The sequence below is a fragment of the Geotrypetes seraphini genome, chromosome 2, assembly GCF_902459505.1.
Source record: "Geotrypetes seraphini chromosome 2, aGeoSer1.1, whole genome shotgun sequence".
Taxonomy (NCBI): Eukaryota; Metazoa; Chordata; class Amphibia; order Gymnophiona; family Dermophiidae; genus Geotrypetes; species Geotrypetes seraphini.
The window spans coordinates 100,247,922-100,268,568 of NC_047085.1; the positions used below are offsets into that span (position 1 = coordinate 100,247,922).

At 42.6% G+C, this 20,647-nt stretch overlaps 1 protein-coding gene across 1 annotated transcript; it reads right to left on the minus strand.

Annotated features, from left to right (window-relative positions):
* Window positions 1-3,232: 3,232 nt before the first annotated feature.
* XKR9 (XK related 9) lies at window positions 3,233-20,126 on the minus strand. Its single transcript, XM_033932793.1, has 4 exons — window positions 19,929-20,126; window positions 17,538-17,592; window positions 15,747-15,979; window positions 3,233-3,867 (listed from the first exon to the last, which is right to left on the minus strand). The coding sequence occupies exons 1-4, from the start codon at window positions 20,005-20,007 to the stop codon at window positions 3,233-3,235; spliced, it is 1,002 nt and encodes a 333-aa protein (XP_033788684.1). The 5' UTR covers window positions 20,008-20,126.
* Window positions 20,127-20,647: the final 521 nt, after the last annotated feature.

Consider the following 20,647-nt stretch of genomic DNA (forward strand, 5'->3'; position numbering starts at 1 on the left):
GTTTATAGTAGTCAAAGCGGCAGTCAGAGAGGCCAAGATTCAAACAGAAGAACATCTAGCGAAAAACATTAAAAAAGGGGATAAATCCTTCTTCAGATACATTAGCGACAGGAAACGAAATACAGATGGGATAGTACGCCTCAGGAAAACAGATGGAGATTATGCAGAATCGGATTCTGATAAAGCCAAACTACTAAATGAATACTTTTGCTCAGTCTTTACCTGCGAGGCGCCGGGGACCGGTCCTCAGCTGCAGGCAAGGCAAACCTCGGAAGACCCGTTTCAAAATTTCAAGTTTACACCCAGCAGCGTCTACTGCGAGCTATCAAGACTCAAGGTGAACAAAGCCATGGGACCGGACAATCTACACCCCAGGATTCTTAGGGAGTTGTGTGATGTCCTAGCGGAACCGCTATCCATGCTCTTCAATCTTTCCCTGACTACCGGAAAAGTCCCCTTGGGCTGGAAAACGGCTAACATCATTCCACTGCACAAAAAGGGTTGCAGAACGGAGGCTGCGAATTACAGACCGGTGAGTCTCACCTCAATAGTGAATAAACTCATAGAAAGACTTATTAAACACAAATTAGATACGATCCTGATCGAGGAGAATCTACAGGATCCCCACCAGCATGGATTCACAAAGGGGAGGTCCTGCCAATCCAATCTAATCGGCTTCTTTGACTGGGTTACAAGGAAACTGGATATGGGGGAGTCTCTGGACGTCGTGTACTTGGACTTCAGCAAAGCTTTTGATAGCGTCCCACATCGCAGATTGTTGAACAAGATGACATTGATGGGATTGGGAGCAACATTGATGACATGGGTCAATAACTGGTTAAGCGGCAGACTCCAGAGGGTAGTGATTAACGGTACCCCCTCCAATACATCGGAGGTGACCAGTGGAGTGCCACAGGGCTCGGTCTTGGGACCGATCCTTTTCAACATATACATAAGATACCTGACTCAGGGGCTTCAAGGTAAAATAACATTATTCGACGACGACGCCAAACTATGCAACATAGTAGGTAACAGCGCTTTGCCCGACAGTATGGAGCAGGACCTGCTCTTATTGGAACATTGGTCCTCAACTTGGCAGCTAGGCTTCAATGCTAAAAAATGTAAGGTCATGCACCTTGGCAGCAGAAACCCGTGCAGATCTTACACTCTAAATGGTGAGACCTTAGCTAGGACTAGGGCAGAACGTGATTTGGGAGTGATCATTAGTGAAGACATGAAAACTGCCAATCAGATGGAGAAAGCTGCATCCAAGGCCAGACAAATAATAGGATGCATCCGAAGAGGTTTCGTCAGCCGGAGCCCCGAAGTCATAATGCCTTTGTACAGATCCATGGTGAAACCTCATCTGGAATATTGTGTTCAATTCTGGAGACCACATTATCAAAAAGATGTGTGGAGAATTGAGTCGGTTCAACGAATGGCCACCAGGATGGTATCAGGACTCAAGAACCTCCCATATGAGGAAAGACTGAATAAATTGCAGCTATACTCGCTCGAGGAACGTAGAGAGAGGGGGGACATGATTGAGACGTTTAAATATATCACGGGCCACATCGGGGTGGAAGACGATATCTTCTTTCTTAAAGGACCTTCAACCACAAGAGGTCATCCACTGAAAATCCAAGGCGGGCAATTTCATGGTGACGCCAGGAAGTATTTCTTCACCGAAAGGGTGGTCGATCATTGGAATGGACTTCCACTGCAGGTGATTAACGCCAGCAGCGTGATAGATTTTAAAAAGAAATGGGATATGCATGTGGGATCTCTAGCGGGATAAAGTCTGAGGGTGGGTCACTAGGTGGGCAGACTTGATGGGCTATAGCCCTTTTCTGCCGTCATATTCCATGTTTCTATGTTCCTATACCCATGTTTAAAACTCAATAGGCATGGGTGTGGTTTGAGTGATGTTTCAGTATGGGCCCTGTGATAGGATAGCTTAACAGATCCCTAAGCTATCTTATCCCAGGGCAGTCAGAGCTACCTATCTGGAAGCTGCTATAGCTCAATAGTTAAAAGTCATGTGCTCCTCTTCCAGTCACTGTCTGATGGAAGAGAAATAAATAAAAGCATTAAACAAATCCAACTCCTAGTATTACAATTATAATGAAAAACAGCATAAAATTGCCATTCTAATAACATAATAAAATATTATAACATTAAGGACATTGTTTGGACGTCTAAGTCTCACCTAAAACCTGATTCTCTACAGGACACCTAAAAATTTAGACGCCTAAACAGTGCTGAACTCTGCTGAGCGCGATTCTACAAATGACGCCTAACACAGGCACCTAAACGGCGCCCAACATTAGATGGATTTTGCAGAATCAGGGCCAAAGTGTCCACGAAAAAAGTTAGAAAAAGGTTTGTTTGTAAGTTCAAAGAACAGAAGTGCCTGTATGCTATAGCATTCTTGATAAACGTTGTTTCTGTTTTCTGCTCAACCGTGCTTACCACTTGCAAACCTTCCATTCTATTTCCCCTATTTATCCTAGCTCAAAGACTAGGCGATTTCTGGCTTGTGCCTCTGGTTCTTCTGTGCATTAAGAGTTCAAAGAGATAGCAGAGATGTATATGAGGGGAAAAAATTAAAGTAAAAGTTGACAAGCTATGATATTAAGTTTACATCTCCATCTACATAGATCATTATGATCTCAAATGACCTTGCATCACAGTTTTTCTGTCCATAATCTCAAAACAAACATCCAAGCTCCTCACTGCAATGTGTATTCTGGTACAACAACTTGGATCAATAATGCTAACAGCGTAACTCTTAAAAATACAGTTCAGGCCTACTCTGAAACAGCTATGTAGCAAAGCCTAATTTGACCTAACTTCCCTAACCTACAGGTCCAAAGCCACCCCACAAATAACTGTAACAGTATTTCTATTTTATGGGGTTTCTGAGTATTCTGCTCAGTGTTCAAATGCAGGTAGCAGAAGGGCCAGTACTAGTTTGGGGTGACTGGGGAGTGGTCCTAGGCATTGTACTGTTTCGAGTGCTGACCTGCAGTCACTGGAGTGGGGCAGGGAGTGGAGCTGTCACTTTTCGCGTGGGGTTTCACCAGCCACCTGTCTTTTGTTCTGGCACTGGGTATGACTTGAGATGGCATCAAATAATAAACCATCAGTCAGAATTGTTATCTTTTTAAATTATTATTTTGGCTTTCCATTTTAACACACAGACTAAGAATGCTGTACAGTTGAATGCAGTTTACGACATTATAAAATTTCTCATTCTATTGGGTTTTTCTCTAGTTTGTCCATCAGTAGTATCTGCTCCTCTCTTTTCTGTGCAATATATGGAAGGGTGAAAAATCCCATAGTAAATAATAAGGAAAATGAGACCCAGCCCCAGACCAAGTACTGCTGAGATGCTGACCAGTGGAAAATAGTCTTGCTGTGTGATTGAGGGCTTCAGATACCAGCACAGACAAAGTATGACTACAGTTACCAAAACTCGGCTGAAATAATAAACAAGCATGGGGATTTTTGTCCGTTGTCCCTTTATATTAAAAAATGTGAAAACAAGAATGACTCCAACAAGAACCCTGAACAAGTATTCCATGCCTTTTGAGTTACAAAATTCTGTATTCTGTTTCCAAGTCCAACTGGTGCTCAAAATCCAAAGAAGAATTAGTAAAAATAGGAAGCAATAGGCATTTCCAAGCCCTAAGAGGACGACACTCATTATCCATGAGGTTAGTGTGAAGAGTTTGTAGGAGAGGTATGTGAACATAGGACAGCCCAGATGGATTGCCTGTTTATCAGACAAGGAGTTTCGCAGTGACATCTGATAGTCGACAGTGGACCAGGAAATACTGAAAAATGATGTAACAACTGATGCATCTAGACAAAACAGAAAAGTATACATTACTTCTTTATGTTTGTGGACATCCCTTACCTAAGAGAACTTAGAAAAGAAACTAATGGAACTAATGATGCAATCATGAATACAGATCTCATATTACAGAATTTGGCAAAAGGCTTCCTCTCTGAAACCTCAGACATAACCTGCCACAATGCATATACCGTATATCAAACTTGCCATTACATATGACACTACTGATTGTTGCGTAATTACCTTGCATTAGGCACCACCAGACTCAGATAGGATGACAGCTATGAACTTGCTGTTCATTTACAAAAAATAATTCCTGTTTATAGAAACATTTTGTTCTGGTGGCAAACATTTTTGTCATTGCAATCCACTATCTACAGGGTATAGACTATAGAGGAAGCAATAATATTGTTCAGATAGAATAATCAATAGTCTTTCAAAAGCCTTTATAGTGGCATGCATTTATAGTTTATGTCTAGTGACAAGCTCCATATAAATACACTGGATCCAACCTGATGGCTCAGTGGCCCAAGGTGGAGCTTTTTGATTTACAGGCTCTTTAGCCAATCAGGAAGGAGAGTCAGATTTTCGTTTTCAGAGTCAGTTACTGCTCCAGTGAGAAGAAGCTCTCGCAACCCTGAAGAGGGAAGGAGTCTCAGCCATCACAAAACCAAAGCTCCTATAGGCCAATATTCAGAAGTACTCATGCGATCAGTGGCAGCACCAGCCATATAAGCTCTCTCTCATGAAACAAAGTTTTCAGTAGTTCTACAGATCAGTTCATCTGTTTTACACACAACATGGTCAAATGTATCCATTAGAAAAGGAGCATGGTTTGGAGCAGAGCAAGGGAGGCAAACAAATTTACCCCCTTTTTATGAAGCTGCGTTAGGGGCTTTTATCACTGGCCATGGAGGTAAAAGCTCCAACACTCATAGAATTCTTATGAGCTTCGGAGCTTTTACTGCTGCGGCCTGCGATAAAAATCCCTAAAGCAGCTTCATAAAAGGGGGTATTAGACATAAAGTAGCAAAAATGAGCTACTACAGGGGTAAATTCTATAACAGGGCATCCACTACAGGCACTGTTATGGTGCCTATTTTAAGCGTATGTAATATAATTCTTTTTTTAGGGGACCAACACCCTGAGGCAATGACCATGAAACATAGACTGTGTAGGTTGCTGGTCCCTTGGCAATTGATAATTGACAAGAAGAACAAAAGATAAGTTATATTTCTTATATATTTTGGGGGAAAAAACCCACAAGTAAATATACATGTAAGTAAGACATAAATAATGAATTTTTATCTGATAAAGTTAAAAATAATAAAAGTAACCTGATGAAGACTGAGGTAAGACAAGATTTATTGAGATCATGCTGAATATAGACTGAACTCTTAGGACTTTCTTAGAGATCAGACTCCACAGGTGACCCTTGAGGAGATGAATGCTGGCCTAGTGCCTAACCCTCAGTATGCCTGGTTCTAAGCGAGAGATTGTAGAACAGGGGTGTCAAACTCAGACCCGCGGGCCAAATTTGGCCAGCAGGGTAATTAGATTTGGCCCGCAATATGGCCCATGATTTGGCCCGCGATGTGGCCCTCTGTCCTAACCTCCCTCCATCCCGATCTCACCTTCAAACAGTCTGCAGAGGATCACCGGTGCTGGCTGCCATTGACCGCAGCATGTTCCCTCTGCAGACAGAAAATGTTACCCAGGCAGAGAGATTGGTTCCATGTGTAAGCTGTCTTCAGCCGGAATCCCTCATGAAGGAAGTAAAGGAACTGAGAAAGGAGATGAAAAGATTGAGAAGCATCCGTGAGAATGAGAGGTACATCAATGAAATGGTTCATGAGGCATCAAAGATTTCCACCAATGAGGAAGAAGAGGCTGTGCTGAAGGAAGACAGCTGGACTCAGATTACAGAACCCTGCAAGATTGGTACTGTGACTCCACCCGCCCTTGAACTGAAGAACTGGTATGCTGCCCTGGAAGTGGAGGAGATGTGCGTATGCCAGGGAAAGGAAGGACCAAAGATTGAAATCCCAAAAGTTACTGGATCTGTGATCACTAGGAGGCGTAAGGTAGTGGTAGTTGGCGATTCCCTTCTGAGGGGTTTCAAGTTTATTAGGTTTTTATATACCACCTATCAAGGTTATCTAAGCGGTTTTACAATCAGGTACTCAAGTATTTTCCCTATCTGTCCCGGTGGGCTCACAATCTATCTAGCGTACCTGGGGCTATGGAGGACTGAGTGACTTGCCCAGGGTCACAAGGAGCAGCGTGGGGTTTGAACATCTAGCTGTAGACTGGACATGATATCCTGGGAGGTATGCTGTCTGCACGGTGTTAAAATCCAAGATGTTATGGAGAGCTTGCCGAGACTCATCAAGTCTGATGACTATTATCCAATGCTTATCATCCACATTGACACTAATGATACTGCCAGGTACCCCTGCAAATGTATCAAAAGTGACTCTGTGGTTCTGGGAGAGAAGATGAAGCAGTCAGGTGCACAGGTGGTATTCTCGTCCATCTTTCCTGTCGAGGGTAAAGGCCAGGGCAGAAAAGCTCACATTCTGGAGATGAATGCATGGCTACGTGGATGGTGTTGTCGAGAGCATTTTGGTTTCCTGTTCAATGTGATGATTTTCCAAGGGCTGCTGAGCAAAAATGGTATGCATCTATCAAAAAAAGGAAGAAGTGTCTTCGGCAGGAGGCTGGCTAATCTACTGAAGAGGGCTTTAAACTAGACACGATAGGGCAGGGTGATCAAAGCCTCCAGTTAAGTATAAGCTCTCAGGTAAGTAAATCACTGAATACCTCTACACCAGGGGTCTCAAAGTCCCTCCTTGAGGGCCGCAATCCAGTCAGGTTTTCAGGATTTCCCCAATGAATATGCATGAGATCTATGTGCATGCACTGCTTTCAATGCATATTCATTGGGGAAATCTTGAAAACCCAACTAGATTGTGGCCCTCAAGGAGGGACTTTGAGATCCCTGCTCTACACGGATGGGAAAAGGGGGCAATATCTGGAAAGCAGTATATATTAATGCTCAAAGAATGGGAAACAAGATTTTGGATCTAGAAGCTGTGATGGAAGAAGATGAGCTGGATATAGTGGCGATCACGGAGACTTGATTCACAGAGACCCATGACTAGGATGTGGTTATACTGGCTATAATCTGTTCAGGAAATACAGGGTAGGATGAAAAGAAGGGGGAGTAGAGTTATATGTTAAAGATCATATTAAAACCACACAATTGCAGGATCTGCAGGGCAAGGAAAAGACACTGTTGATCAATTTGGAAAGAGGGAATGGTAAATATATTTACATTGGTGTGATATACAGGCCTCTTTCACAGATGGAAGAAGTGGACAGAGATTTAATAGTAGACATTCAAAATATATCTAAAAAGGGGAAGTTTTACTAATAGGTGATTTTAACATACTGGATATTGATTGTGGTATCCCTATTGCGGAGTCTTCTAGAAGTAGGGAGATCCTGGATTCTCTACAAGGATAACTGTTCTAGTATTGGTAATGGAACCCATGCGAGATGGGGTCATACTGGACTTAGTGCTTACAAATGGAGAATGTGTTTCTGATGTTACAGTGGGTGATCATCTGGTACCCCAGGGCTCGGTACTTGGGCCGATCCTTTTTAATATTTATATCAATGACCTGGAGGAAGGAACATCCAGTGAGATCATCAAGTTTGCAGACGATACAAAACTATGCCGGGCAATCAGATCGCAGGAGGATAGAGAGAAACTCCAGAGCGACTTGTGTCGGTTAGAAACATGGGCGGAGAAATGGCAGATGAAGTTCAATGTGGAGAAATGCAAGGTAATGCATTTAGGCAATAAAAATAAGGAATACGAGTATACAATGTCAGGTGCAACTCTGGGGAAGAGTGAACAAGAAAGGGACCTGGGTGTACTGATAGATAGGATCCTGAAGCCGTCGGCACAATGCGCGGCAGCGGCAAAGAAGGCAAATAGAATGTTGGGCATGATAAAGAAAGGAATCTCGAGTAGATCGGAGAAAGTTATAATGCCGCTTTATAGGGCAATGGTCAGACCACACTTGGAATACTGCGTCCAACATTGGTCTCCCTACCTAAAGAAGGATATAAAACTGCTGGAGAGGGTGCAGAGACGAGCAACAAAACTGGTGAAGGGTATGGAGAGACTGGAATATGAGGATAGACTTATAACACTAGGATTGTTCTCCCTTGAGAAAAGGAGAATGCGTGGGGATATGATCGAGACCTTCAAAATACTGAAAGGAATCGACAAAATAGAGCAGAGAAGATTATTTACACTGTCCAATTTGACACGGACTAGAGGACATGTAATGAAGCTAAGGGGGGACAGGTTCAGGACTAATGTCAGGAAGTTCTGCTTCACTCAGAGAGTGGTTGACATCTGGAATGCCCTCCCAGAGGAGATTATTGCGGAATCGACCGTCCTAGGCTTCAAGAGCAAACTAGATGCATATCTCCTTAAGAGAGGCATATAAAGATATGGTGGACTAAAAATTACACCAGGTGTACACCTGGCGGGGCCTCCGCGTGTGCGGATCGCCGGACTTGATGGACCGAAGGTCTGATCCGGAGATGGCAGTTCTTATGTTCTTATGTTCTTATCCAGTGATCACTGCATGGTATGGTTTAATATTAAAAAAGATAGGAACAGGGGGAAAAAAACAATACCACAAAAACAAATATGCAGAAACCAGAGTGGAATTGTCCAGATAAGAATGATGTGCACTAAAAAAGTGTCCTCCAATTCGTCTGGTAATATGAAGATCTTTATTGTTCAAACATCAAAATGACAAATTCAACGACTCAATGACTCAACATGCACATGTTTCGGCCATCAGGCCTGCCTCAGGAGTCTTAAAAATCGCAAATGATGATATACGTGGTATGACACTCCTCTTTGATTGGTTTTTGGTCAAATCCATTTGAGTGCCAGCAAACTTCGTATATCATCATTTGCGATTTTTAAGACTCCTGAGGCAGATCTGATGGGCGAAACATGTGCATGTTGAGTCATTGAGTCGTTGAATGTGTCATTTTGATGTTTGAACAATAAAGATCTTCATATTACCAGACGAATTGGAGGACACTTTTTTAGTGCAAATCATTCTTATCTGGACAATTCCACTCTGGTTTCTGCATGGTTTAATATTAAGACAGGTATAGAGAGGGCTCATTCAAAATTAAAGGTTCTAGACTTTAAAAAAAAAACTAATTTTGTTCAGATAGAGGATTACATCAAGGAATTGCTATCTGGATGGGAACATCTGAAAGGTAGAAATGCAGTGTTTAAAACTGAAAGGTGTTATTGTAAGGATAACAATTTTTTTATGAGGCAAATAAGTAGAAATAAGAGGAAAAGAAGACCGCTTTGTTTCTCAAAAGTAGTAGTTGAGAAGGTAAGGAATAAGAGATTAGTTTTCATAAACTACAAAAGATCGCATAAATACAGTACTCCCCCGAAATTTGCAGGGGATACGTTCGCGGAGTGACCGCGAATGTTGAAAAACCGCAAATATCGGAAGAGTACTGTAATCGGCACTCCCCCTTCCGAGTCTGGCACTTGGAGAGCCAGTTTCGCACCCAGAGGAGACAGCAGTGATTTTCTATGCAGATGGCCACCACTCCTAGGTTCAAGGCGAAGCAGGGACACCTACCCACCAATGGAGAGGTCTCACGGTTTAGCCCAGTTCTTCTTACTCAAACCCACCGGTTCACCATATCGGGAAACTCAGCTCCCCCGTTGACGGTTCCTGCACACTCCTCCTCCTGCACAACCTTGCACGGGAAGCACGCTCCAGGTTTCTGTAAGAAGGGGCGTTACCTAGCACAGGTTTTCGCAAGTGTGCGGATGCTGAAGGGAATGATGGGATCGCAATGTTGGTGGTGGGAGAAGGGAATTTGTAGTTCTGCTTTCCCTTCTCACTGTGTTGTGGGAGGTGAAGAGCTGGCTGTTATGGACTCCACTGATAGACCACTCAACTCTCTTTATGCTGGTTCAAATAATATGCATTTAATAATCAAACAGCAATAGCTTGCAGGAACAAATCATACAGCATACAGAGTGATAAAGCATACACCAGGCTGGCCAGACTGATGGAGAACTTCAGAAGAGTTCTGAATCCTTGGTTCAAGGAGCTTTCTTTTATATGATTCTGACAGCTCTGGCCCACGTTGGTGCATGTTACATTTTCATTGGTTAATCATATTCCTTATCTCATTTATTAATCTATGGATTGGTTAGTATAATGAGTGATACTGTGTGCCACGCCTTTTCTTATCTAATTCTATCCTATTTCCTGTAAAATATCCTGTTAATATACTAAGTTTCTCTTTCGAGCACCTGGGCCTAACGGCTTCTTAGCTCTGTAGTTAGCTCCCTTATATTCTTTTCTTGTTCCTTGCGCAGCATCTGTCAATATCATGGTGAGTTTTCATCCTTTTTCTTGTGAAACTTCTATCAGCTTATCCTGCTACTATAGGGCCAAGATCCCTTTTTCACCAGAATTGTTTTTCTCTGCAGCTATCAAGAAAGCTCTCAAGAAAGCAGAAGTGCATTTCAGAGCTGACAGTTTTTAGTCAGAGTGTCCATTTTGCTCTTTCAGCAACCATTTTAGGTTTTCGCTGTTGGCCTGTTTCTGCTATATTGGGGAATTTTCAGGGGGTCTTCACCTGGGCTTTTCCTACACAGGACTTCTCTTCCCTTTCTCAGAGGGTGCATGGGAGGCACATGGCCAGGGAAAACCACAGGTTGGGGAAGGGAAGGCCCATAGTGACAGAGAGCTTTTCCACTGGTCAGTCATTCACGGTATATTCTGACCAGAAGAGGCGGTCAGAAAATACCACGAATGACTGAGTCCGCGAATCGCTGACCGCAAATTCACGGGGGTGTACTGTATCTGGAAAAGTTAAGAGAGGCTGGTCAAGTAGTCAGGAAAGCAAAGATATAAATGGAAGATAAAATAGCTGACACAGCAAAAAGGGGAGACAAGATATTTTTTAGATATATTAGTGATAGAAAGAAGTGTAAAAGTGGCACTGTGAAACTCAAAAGTGAAGAGGAGAAATATGTAGAAGCTGATAAAGAAAAGGCTGAATTGCTTAACAAATATTTCTTCTGTGTTCACGGCAAATAGAGGTGGAGAAGTGGTAGACCCTGATCAATTTTCAGAGGATTGTGTTCGTGAAGAGCTAGCTAAATTAAAGGTAGACAAAGCAATGGGGCTGGATGGTGTACATCCAAGGGTGTGAGGACCTACAAAGGGACCTAAACAAACTAGAGGAGTGGGCGAATAAGTGGCAGATGGACTTCAATGTAGGGAAATGCAAGGTCATGCACATAGGGAGAAAGAACCCGATGTTCAGCTACCAAATGGGGGGATTAGCATTAGAGGGAAGTAACCTTGAAAGAGATTTGGGTGTACTGGTGGACACAACAATGAAGTCAACAGCACAATGCGCAGCAGCCGCGAAGAAGGCAAACAGAATGTTGGGTATTATTAAGAAGGGTATTACGACCAGAACGAGAGAAGTCATCCTGCCGTTGTATCGGGAAATGGTGCGCCCGCACCTGGAGTACTGTGTTCAGTATTGGTCACCGTACCTTAAGAAGGATATGGCAATACTTGAGAGGGTCCAGAGGAGAGCGACACGAATGATTAAGGGCATGGAAAACCTTTCATACACGAAAGATTGGAGAGACTAGGGCTCTTCTCCTTGGAAAAGCGGAGACTCAGAGGAGACATGATAGAGACCTACAAGATCATGAAGGGCATAGAGAGAGTAGAGAGGGACAGATTCTTCAAACTTTCAAAACATAAAAGAACAAGAGGACATTCGGAAAAGTTGGAAGGAGACAGATTCAGAACGAATGCTAGGAAGTTTTTCTTTACCCAGTGTGTGGTGGACACCTGGAATGCGCTTCCAGAGGACGTAATAGGACAGAGTACGGTACTGGAGTTCAAGAAAGGATTGGACAATTTCCTGCTGGAAAAAGGGATAGAGGGGTATAGATAGAGGGCTACTGCACAGGTCCTGGACCTGTTGGGCCGCTGCGTGAGCGGACTGCTGGGCACGATGGACCTCGGGTCTGACCCAGTGGAGGCATTGCTTATGTTCTTATGCTTATGTATTTTGGTAGATTGAACATAAGAAACTATATCCTCAGATCCAATTAAATAGTCTAATCTCACTCCTTTGCCGATGACATCCAACTATACCTACTGCTAGGAAACAACCGTGGCTCCTAAATTGCAAAACTACAAAACTGTCTCTCAGAAATCAAAATCTGGATGTCTGCAAACAAGCTCCAACTAAATGCCACAAAAGCTGAACTCCTTTGGATTCGCAAAGAACATTGTGCCTACAACCGCCCCTCTCTCCTCTGGGAATCATCTACCATAACTGCCAAAGACCAAGTCCGCAACCTAGGGGTACATTTCGACTAGAACTTATCACTTACTGACCATTTCTCGCAAATGGTCTCATCTTCGTTCTACTATCTATGACAACTATGGAAAATAACAAACTATTTCTCTGAACCGGACTTTTCACAACTTCTCTTTGCATCTTCAAATGTTTAGTACTTGCATTCAAGTCCTTACACAACATGGCACCCGGCTACATATCAGCCAAACTCCCACCTTATGTTCCAAACAGGAGGAAACGCATCTTCAAATACCCCCTGGTCAAAGCCTCCAACTAGAAAGTGCCAGCCGAAGGTCATACTCTCACTTCTTACCGAAGTTCTGGAATCAGTTACCTCCTAACATCAAATCACTTGAAGGACCTTTGAGCTTTAGGAAAGCAATAAAAACCTACCTCTTCACCTGACTCCTCAGGACAAGCTAGCACTCAGACTGTTACTCCGAAACCACTGTATCCTTAATAGATGTCCAGCTGACTCTCTCCCTGTGCATGCTTTATGCTTCATGCCTTCGGCCCCTCCCACTTCATCACAAGATGCAATGGGAGGGGGAAGCCCTGTCAATTGCAGCATGCAGCCCTGTAGGCAAGAGGGAGTAAGCTGCTGTTTGCTCTTCTGAAGGTACGGGGGGTTCTGGGGATGTGGGAGGAGGCTCGGGAATGTTGGGGGATGTGGGGGGATGGAGATGTCAGGGCATGTCGGGAGGTCTGGGATGTTGGAAGGATGTGGGGGATGTCGGGAGGATGTGGGGGATGTCAGTGGGTGCTCCAAGATGTTGGGGGGATGGGTGTAGGGCTTCACAGTTCCGCTGATCCTGGCAGGGGGAATCCCCATCAGCTGAGCCGCCAAGAATCCCTGAAACTGGCTAAGCTGATGGGTATTCCTTCTGCTGTGATCAGAGTGGACGTTTTTATTTTTAAAAATAGGCAAAAAAGATAGACGTCCTAAGGACCAAAACATACCTAGCTCATTTTCAAAAATAAAAAATAGACGTTTGGCAGCTTTGAAAATGGACATTTTTCCTGCTGGATTTGTGGACGTCTTGCACAAAACGTCCAACCTTAGACTTAGGCACATTTTTGATTATGCCCCTCCACGTGTCTTGTTTGCTGTTATATATGTTACATTACATTACATTAATGACTTCTATTCCGCCCATACCTTGCAGTTCTAGGCAGATTACAAAAGAAACAGCTGGACATTTCCATGAGAATTACAATACAGTTGGAGAATTACAATTTAGGGTTTAGGATACAGAAAAGATGACTGGGCTATTCCAGTAGATATACAATTTGTAGCGCTGTACAAATAGGAGATATTGCAATTTCAGTAAATATACAAGGGGAGCTTACAGAAGAGCTGTGGCAGTGGATTACAATGAAGAGGAAAGCGTGCAAAACAAGAGCCGATACAAGTGAGGGGAGCTTACAAACTAGAGATTGCAGCAATCAACACGCAAGGGACTACATGGAGATTATACAGAACAGTCGATGTAGACAAGTTTATGGCAGTATGAGCTTGGTTAGCTCTGGGATGTCTGTAAGGATCATCCTGCTGATAGATATCTTTATGTGTTTGTATCTGACACCTTTTGGTGTGGGGAAAATCATCTTGAAGGTGTTGAAGATTCTAGCAGATGTGAACCGGAGCTAGGTGAAGAGATGAGTTATTGCGCCTTTGTCTGGCATGAGAGGTTTGTTCATTATTACCCCATCCACACAAGACTATCTACCTTCAGGATCAAAAGAATGAGATATATGTACATTGAAAATTTACATTTTTCCATGTAGAGTTACAACTCCATTTCTTTTCCCATTGGCAGGAGCTGCATAATATTGATCAAAATAAGTTCCTGTAAGTTTTTTGGCTTCTGTATTAGAGATATATATAGTTTCTTGTAAAAAATACATATGTCGGCATTGAGGAAAATACAGGATCATCTTTTTATGTTTGGTTAAGTGATTAAGACCTTAGACATTCAAGGAAACAATATGTAAATTAGTTGTCCTGGATCAGATAGTTGGGATTGGCTGAGATGATCATAGGTGCATACTGTAAGTATTCATGGAAAAGAAAATAAATCCATATTGTCATTATGATGATAAAAGTATAAGGGAAAGTAGTGAACTTGTAGAACAACAGGTTATGGTTTATGGGAACACGGGACGCTATGAGAGACACATGAAAGCTACATCAGCTTATAAATATAACTATGATGAAGAGAAAATAAATATATCATCTGTTTAGAATAATAATCTTCATGTCATAGGAGCACATTGCTCTTCTAGATATACGTACAGAAATTCTTGATTATCAATAATTTTAGTGGAGTTTCTATATGTAACTTTCATTTTTGCTTGATATAAAAGCCCATACTGTGCTCCTATAGATTTTAAATATGGTCTCATTTCAAGGAAACTCTTACATGCTCTTACCGTAGTTTTAGCTAGATTTCATGTTATTATAATCTTCTTAATTTGTTGATTGATGAATTCACTTTAGCTGATTATATCTGAGAAATTTCAACACAAAGGGCCTTTGGATATTTTGTCCAGGCCCACCCACTATGGACTCAGGCCCACCCAGTAGCAGCAGCTACTGATGTAGCTGGTGGGGATGTAGCTGATGGGGATCCCCATGCCCCACCAGCTAAAACTCCCATGGCCCACCAGCTAAAAACTCTCCTCCTGCATACCTAAAGGGCTAATATTTGCTGGCAGCAAGCAACATGACTGATACACGCTGCTCTGATACACTCTGCTTGCAAAAGCCCCAAAGTCTTTCCTCTGATGCACTCCACCTCTGATGCACTCCCTCTGCCGCACTCCACCTCTGCGTGAATTATCTGTTTCACCTCTGACGCTCTCCACCTCTGTGGAAATGGAAAGTTGTGTCAGAAGGAAGGCTATGGGGCCAGTCACGCTGCTCACTGCCTGCAAAGATCAGCTTTTCAAAGGGTAGGTAGCGACAGCGGGCGGGGGGGGGAAGGGAGGGGGGGAGAGGGACCAGACCAAACTGAATTAGATCACATCACCTGGGTGGAATAGGGAGAGATGGGATCACCTCACCTGGATGGAATAGGGAGAGATGGTATCTTCTGCCCACCCAACTGGGATCCAGGACCACCCAAAATTGGGTATCTGGCTACTTCTCTGCTGTGGTCTAAAGGCTATGTTTTCAATATAAAAGATAAGAATGGAGGAATAACCTTCAGAAACAAAAGCACAGTTTCCCTATTTAATTTGTGTGGGGTGCCAAAAGGTAGGAAGGCCATATTGTCAGCAGAAGGAAGAGGGACAATTCAGTATCAGCATTTGTAGCATTTAGAGGAGCACTGTTCCCATTTACCAATGCCTCCCCTAAACTACACCTATACTGGGAACATAAAGAATATCAGAATACAAGAATACCTACATTGAACAAGGCTCATTTTCCCATGTTCCATCAGGATGTAGAGCTGCAGAATGAGTTGCGGAATGTTCTCCAGGAAAGTGTCAAATAGTCTGAGCATGCTCAAATCAGCTACAGCATCGTTAGCCACTTTCTGCTGCGACCTTTGAATATCCTTGACATTGCCATCGGAACCTGCTGCTCTGCTGTGTTGGAACATTGCTGCCTGGTATCCATATTTCAAAGCAAGCCAATACCTTAGAACATAAAAAAATTCATTGCATGCAATCAAAACTCCTTTTTGAACAAAACTGACCACCACATATCATTAGACTTACCCCCTCTTTTACTAAGGTGCGCTAACTGATTAGCGCACACTAATCAAATTAGGGTGCACTAAACGCTAACGCATCCATAGACTAATATGCACGCTTTAGCATTTAGCACATGCTAAATCGAATAGCACGCGATAATCGGTTAGCGTACCTTATTAAAAGAGGGCCTTAGTGCGGTTGTATGCAGTTTATTTCTAAATATTTCAAGGGATATAGCCAAAAGATTTATCCAGGTAACTTCATGAGTTACTCAGACAAATCTTACATTTTAACAATTCCAGTGTACTCTCCCCTCCATTTTTTCCACCTGTTAATTTTGTACTACCTTCTTGAATCTTTCCTAGTTGAATTGTCTGTGTAGAACTGTCTGCTGATTTTCAGCAGCATTTAACTGGATAATGCCACTGAGTATCAGCACTAATGCCCAAAGCCGAAACCAGCTATTCAGTGATCCAGGAGGGGGGGGCAGAGTCAGGGTGGAATCCTGTCTCTGGTCAGTTTAACTTAACTAATTGAGGCTGAATATCAACATTTAACCAGTTGAGTGCCAGCTGTCCACACATGCCCAGACAAGGCCTGACATTGAATGTCTGGGCATAAAGCTGGTGGTGCAAAAAAAAAGTTCCGACATATTTCCACCTTTACTGCTAAAAAGACATTTCTCGATCTTTAGAGAACACATTCACAAACTTGTCTCTAACAGCTTATCTGCAGGACAGTTGCCAAAAGCCTGGAAGGAATCCACAATACAACCACTTATCAAAGATCATAAGGGGAAAATGTCAGAACCATCCAACTACTGGCCAATTGCAAACATCCCATTTCTTGTGAAAATCTATTTTTCTACAAATAGATTTTGTAGAAAAAACACATGCCCTAAATCCTATTCAGACCGGCTTTAGACGACACCATTCCACTGAACTCTCTCTTATAGAATTAACAACTAAGATACTATACCACATAGACCACCACAAATCTGCTCTACTCATTTCCTTAGATCTCTCGGCTGCCTTTGACACAATTGACCATATCCTAATAATGCAAAGACTCGAATCCATTGGAGTCACTGATCAGGTACTGGAATGGTTTAAATCAGGGGTGTCCAACCTGCGGCCCAAGGGCCGCATGTGGCCCTATGAAGTATTTTGTGCAGCCCCAGTCAAGGGCGATGCAGTGTTTTCCTCTGCTGCCCCCAAGTGTTTACCATCTTGCCGTCTCCCTCCTCTGTCTTTCTGCAGCATTTGTGCGGCCCCAGAAAATTTTTTTTCGGCCAATGTAGCCCAGGGAAGCCAAAAGGTTGGACACCCCTGGTTTAAAAAAATCTTATTTTGCAGATATTTTTCAGAGTAAACTATAATAATTCAAAATCAGATAGTCACAGTTCTAATTACGGAATCCCCAAAGGCTCTATCCTGTCACCCCTACTATTCAATATCTTCTTGGCCCCCTTACTTACATTATGTCAATTAATAGGCTTTACCCCATTTGCGTATGCCGATGATCTCCAGTTACTTCACCCATTGGAAACAAACGACCTAAGTGAAATTATGGGCATCAACCAGAAAATGGAAAAAATAAGTTACTGGCTCCAAACAAATATGTTAGTGCTCAATATCTCAAGATCATCAACAATATTATTCCCATTCAAAGAAGGATTGCAACTACAATCACCCGTGAGTCTCAACTCCACACCTTTGTGTACAGTGTCATCTATAAAGCTCCTGGGAATTATCCTGGACAGTAAACTAACATTTCAGCAGTAAATCAGTACTGTCGTTCATAAATGCTTTTATAGGCTTCGATTAATATGTTCTCTTTCCAAAGTCCTTGAATCCTCTGCATTAAACATATTAGTACAGGGGTGTCAAACTCAAATCACATAAGGGGCCAAAATCTAAAACACAGGCTAAGTCATGGGCCGGATTGTTTATTAAGATACTTACCCCCTCCTTTGCTGACGCATAGCGTGGGCCCCAGCGCCGGGGCTGGCTCCAACGCTCACAGGACTTCTGTGAGCGTTGGATCAATCACCACCGGTGCCAAAACCCATGCTGTGTAGTAGAAGTATAGTGATACAACCTCTCCAACCCCACACCAGCTACAAAATAAATAAAAAAGACTTTTCCTCTCTTTTAGGTCCTAGTTCACACTTGCTGTCTAACACCAGCTCTGGCAGGATACACATTTCAAATCTGACATATTGTAATCACAAAATAGAAAATAAAATTAGTTTTTCTACCTTTTGTTGTCTGGTCATTTTGCTTTTAGTCCCAGTTTCTCTTTATGATTTTGTCTATTTTCTAATTCTCTTTCCAATGTCTGCTGTCCATTGTTTTTCTCCTCTTCTTTCTTGCTCCAGTCCCTGTCTCCAATATATTGATTTTTCCCTTTCAACTTTTCTCCTTTTTTTCCTTTTATGCCTCTGTCCACTCAAATCTTGTCCTCTTTCTCATCCTTCTCCTTTTTAAATTTTCAGCTACCTATCAATTTTCCATCTTCTCTTATTCTGTAGCTCTCCCATTTCCCATCCTCCTATTTCCTTCTATCTCTCCTTTTAGTCCAACATTTTGCTCCCTCTCTTTTCTGTTGTTCTTCTTTCCTCCCCCCTTGATGCTGAACAATGAGATGGAAGGAAAAAGAAAGAGATGCTGCATCTCTCTCTCCCTTCCACCCCCAGGCCTAACATTTCTCCCTCCCTTCCATCTCCAGATCCAACTTCGCTCCCTTTCTCTTCCCAACTGCCCCCCCCACCCCATCTCTCCCCCTACCTGCCTGCCTCCCTCCCCCAGGTCCTCCATTTCTCCCTTTCTCTTCCCAATGGTTCTCCTTTCAAGTATCTCTTTCCTTCTTCCTCCACTCTACCCCAGGTCCAACCTCTCTCCCTTCATCTCGCTCTCCTCACAGCCCAGCTTGCCTTTCCCTCCAGCGCCGATCCCTCTCACTTCAAAGCCCAGCGTGCCTTTCCCTCCAGCGCCGGTCCCTCTCTCCTCATAGGCCAGCGTGTCTTTCCCTTCGGTGCTGGTCTGATGTTGCCATCAAGCCGAGGAATCTTCCAGCCTCAGCGATTCAGCAGTGTTGTATGTGGTTCCCCCTCCTGCTTTTCACCTGCCGCAGTCTGTCTCCAATGATGCGCAACTTCCTGTTTCCGCCCAGGTGGACAGTGGCGGATGGAAAGCAGAAGGAGGAGCCACAGACAACACTGCTGAATCTGGCAGACCTTCCGGGGTGACAGCGATTTTGGACCAGCGCAGGAGGGAGGACACGCTGGGCTGTGAGAAGGGGAAGTTTGGGAACATTGCCAAGGGCCACATAAAAAGGCCAGGCGAGAATGTAGTATAAAGTTAGATGACTTGGTGGTCTGGATGATCAAACAGCTGGACGTAGAAGTAGATGATTCTTGAAAAAAAAATATTTTGTACGTATTTTTCGAAAATGGACTTTAGATGCTGCTGACTTTGCATGACTAGCACCTTAGCCCAAAACGGACTTAGACTTTTTTTTTTATTATGCCCCTCCACGTGTATCGCCCTTGATAGAGACTGCCCCAACTTTGTTGGTTGTGCTGAGAACTTTTCAGTGGCCCCTCATAGTCCAGAAATGGCACTTACCTTTAGGTGCTAAAGTTATAGAATGAGGAGGCTAGTGAACTAAATATCATTAAAACAATTTAGAGCAATATTTACTATCCTGCATAAATGCATTAATGAACATTATTGCTATTTAATACATATTAGAAATAGTTCCCCATTGACAATAATGGGACCTTTATTAGTAATGCACATTAAATTGCAATATGCTTATTGAGGCATTAAGGCAGGTAAGTAAATGTGGCATTTAATATTTTATTAAAATTTTAAAACTATTTACCTACCTTGTAAAAATTCCAACTTGAAAGATATGAACATACCAGACCCAAGACAGCAAGTCAAGTTTATCATTTTCACAATCATCTTTGAACCAGTTATAACTGAAAATCTGTACTATTATTGTTGAAAGCAGCATGAAGGCTACTGTTATCGCTCCCCAAATGTAATGTCCATCATAAAACCACTTTACAGCCATGCAGAGATCAGCTACAAAGTCAAATAAATAAGTGATAATTCCAATGACCATTATCACAAAATCCCTTTTTGTAAAGGGCATTGTGACAGAGTTAGTTGAGCTCTTGTTATTCAGTTTCTTTAATCATCTTCAAAATAATTCTTGTTGACATAATATCTAGTGTTCCAACTGTAATTCAGTATGTAAACAGAATTTCAAACATTAAAAGGGGAAAGTCAAAAATAAGAAACCACTTCAGCATAATAATAATAGGTAGAGGGATTGTGATCTTGAATAGAAATCTTGAATAAGTCTGCCCTTTAACAAAAAAAATGATTTAGAACTACTGGGATTTCTCAATTCATGTTTGGCTGTTATCATGGCAAACGATATAGCTCCTTATTCAAAAAGAACTTTTTTTGAATTCTATGCCTAGGAGGGTAAATACTTTTTTTCTTGAATAAAGCCCATGGTTAACCAGTTGTTTATTCTAAGCACATCTGTTGAAATTTGTGTAGAGATTGGTAAGATTCATTCAAAAGAACGGTT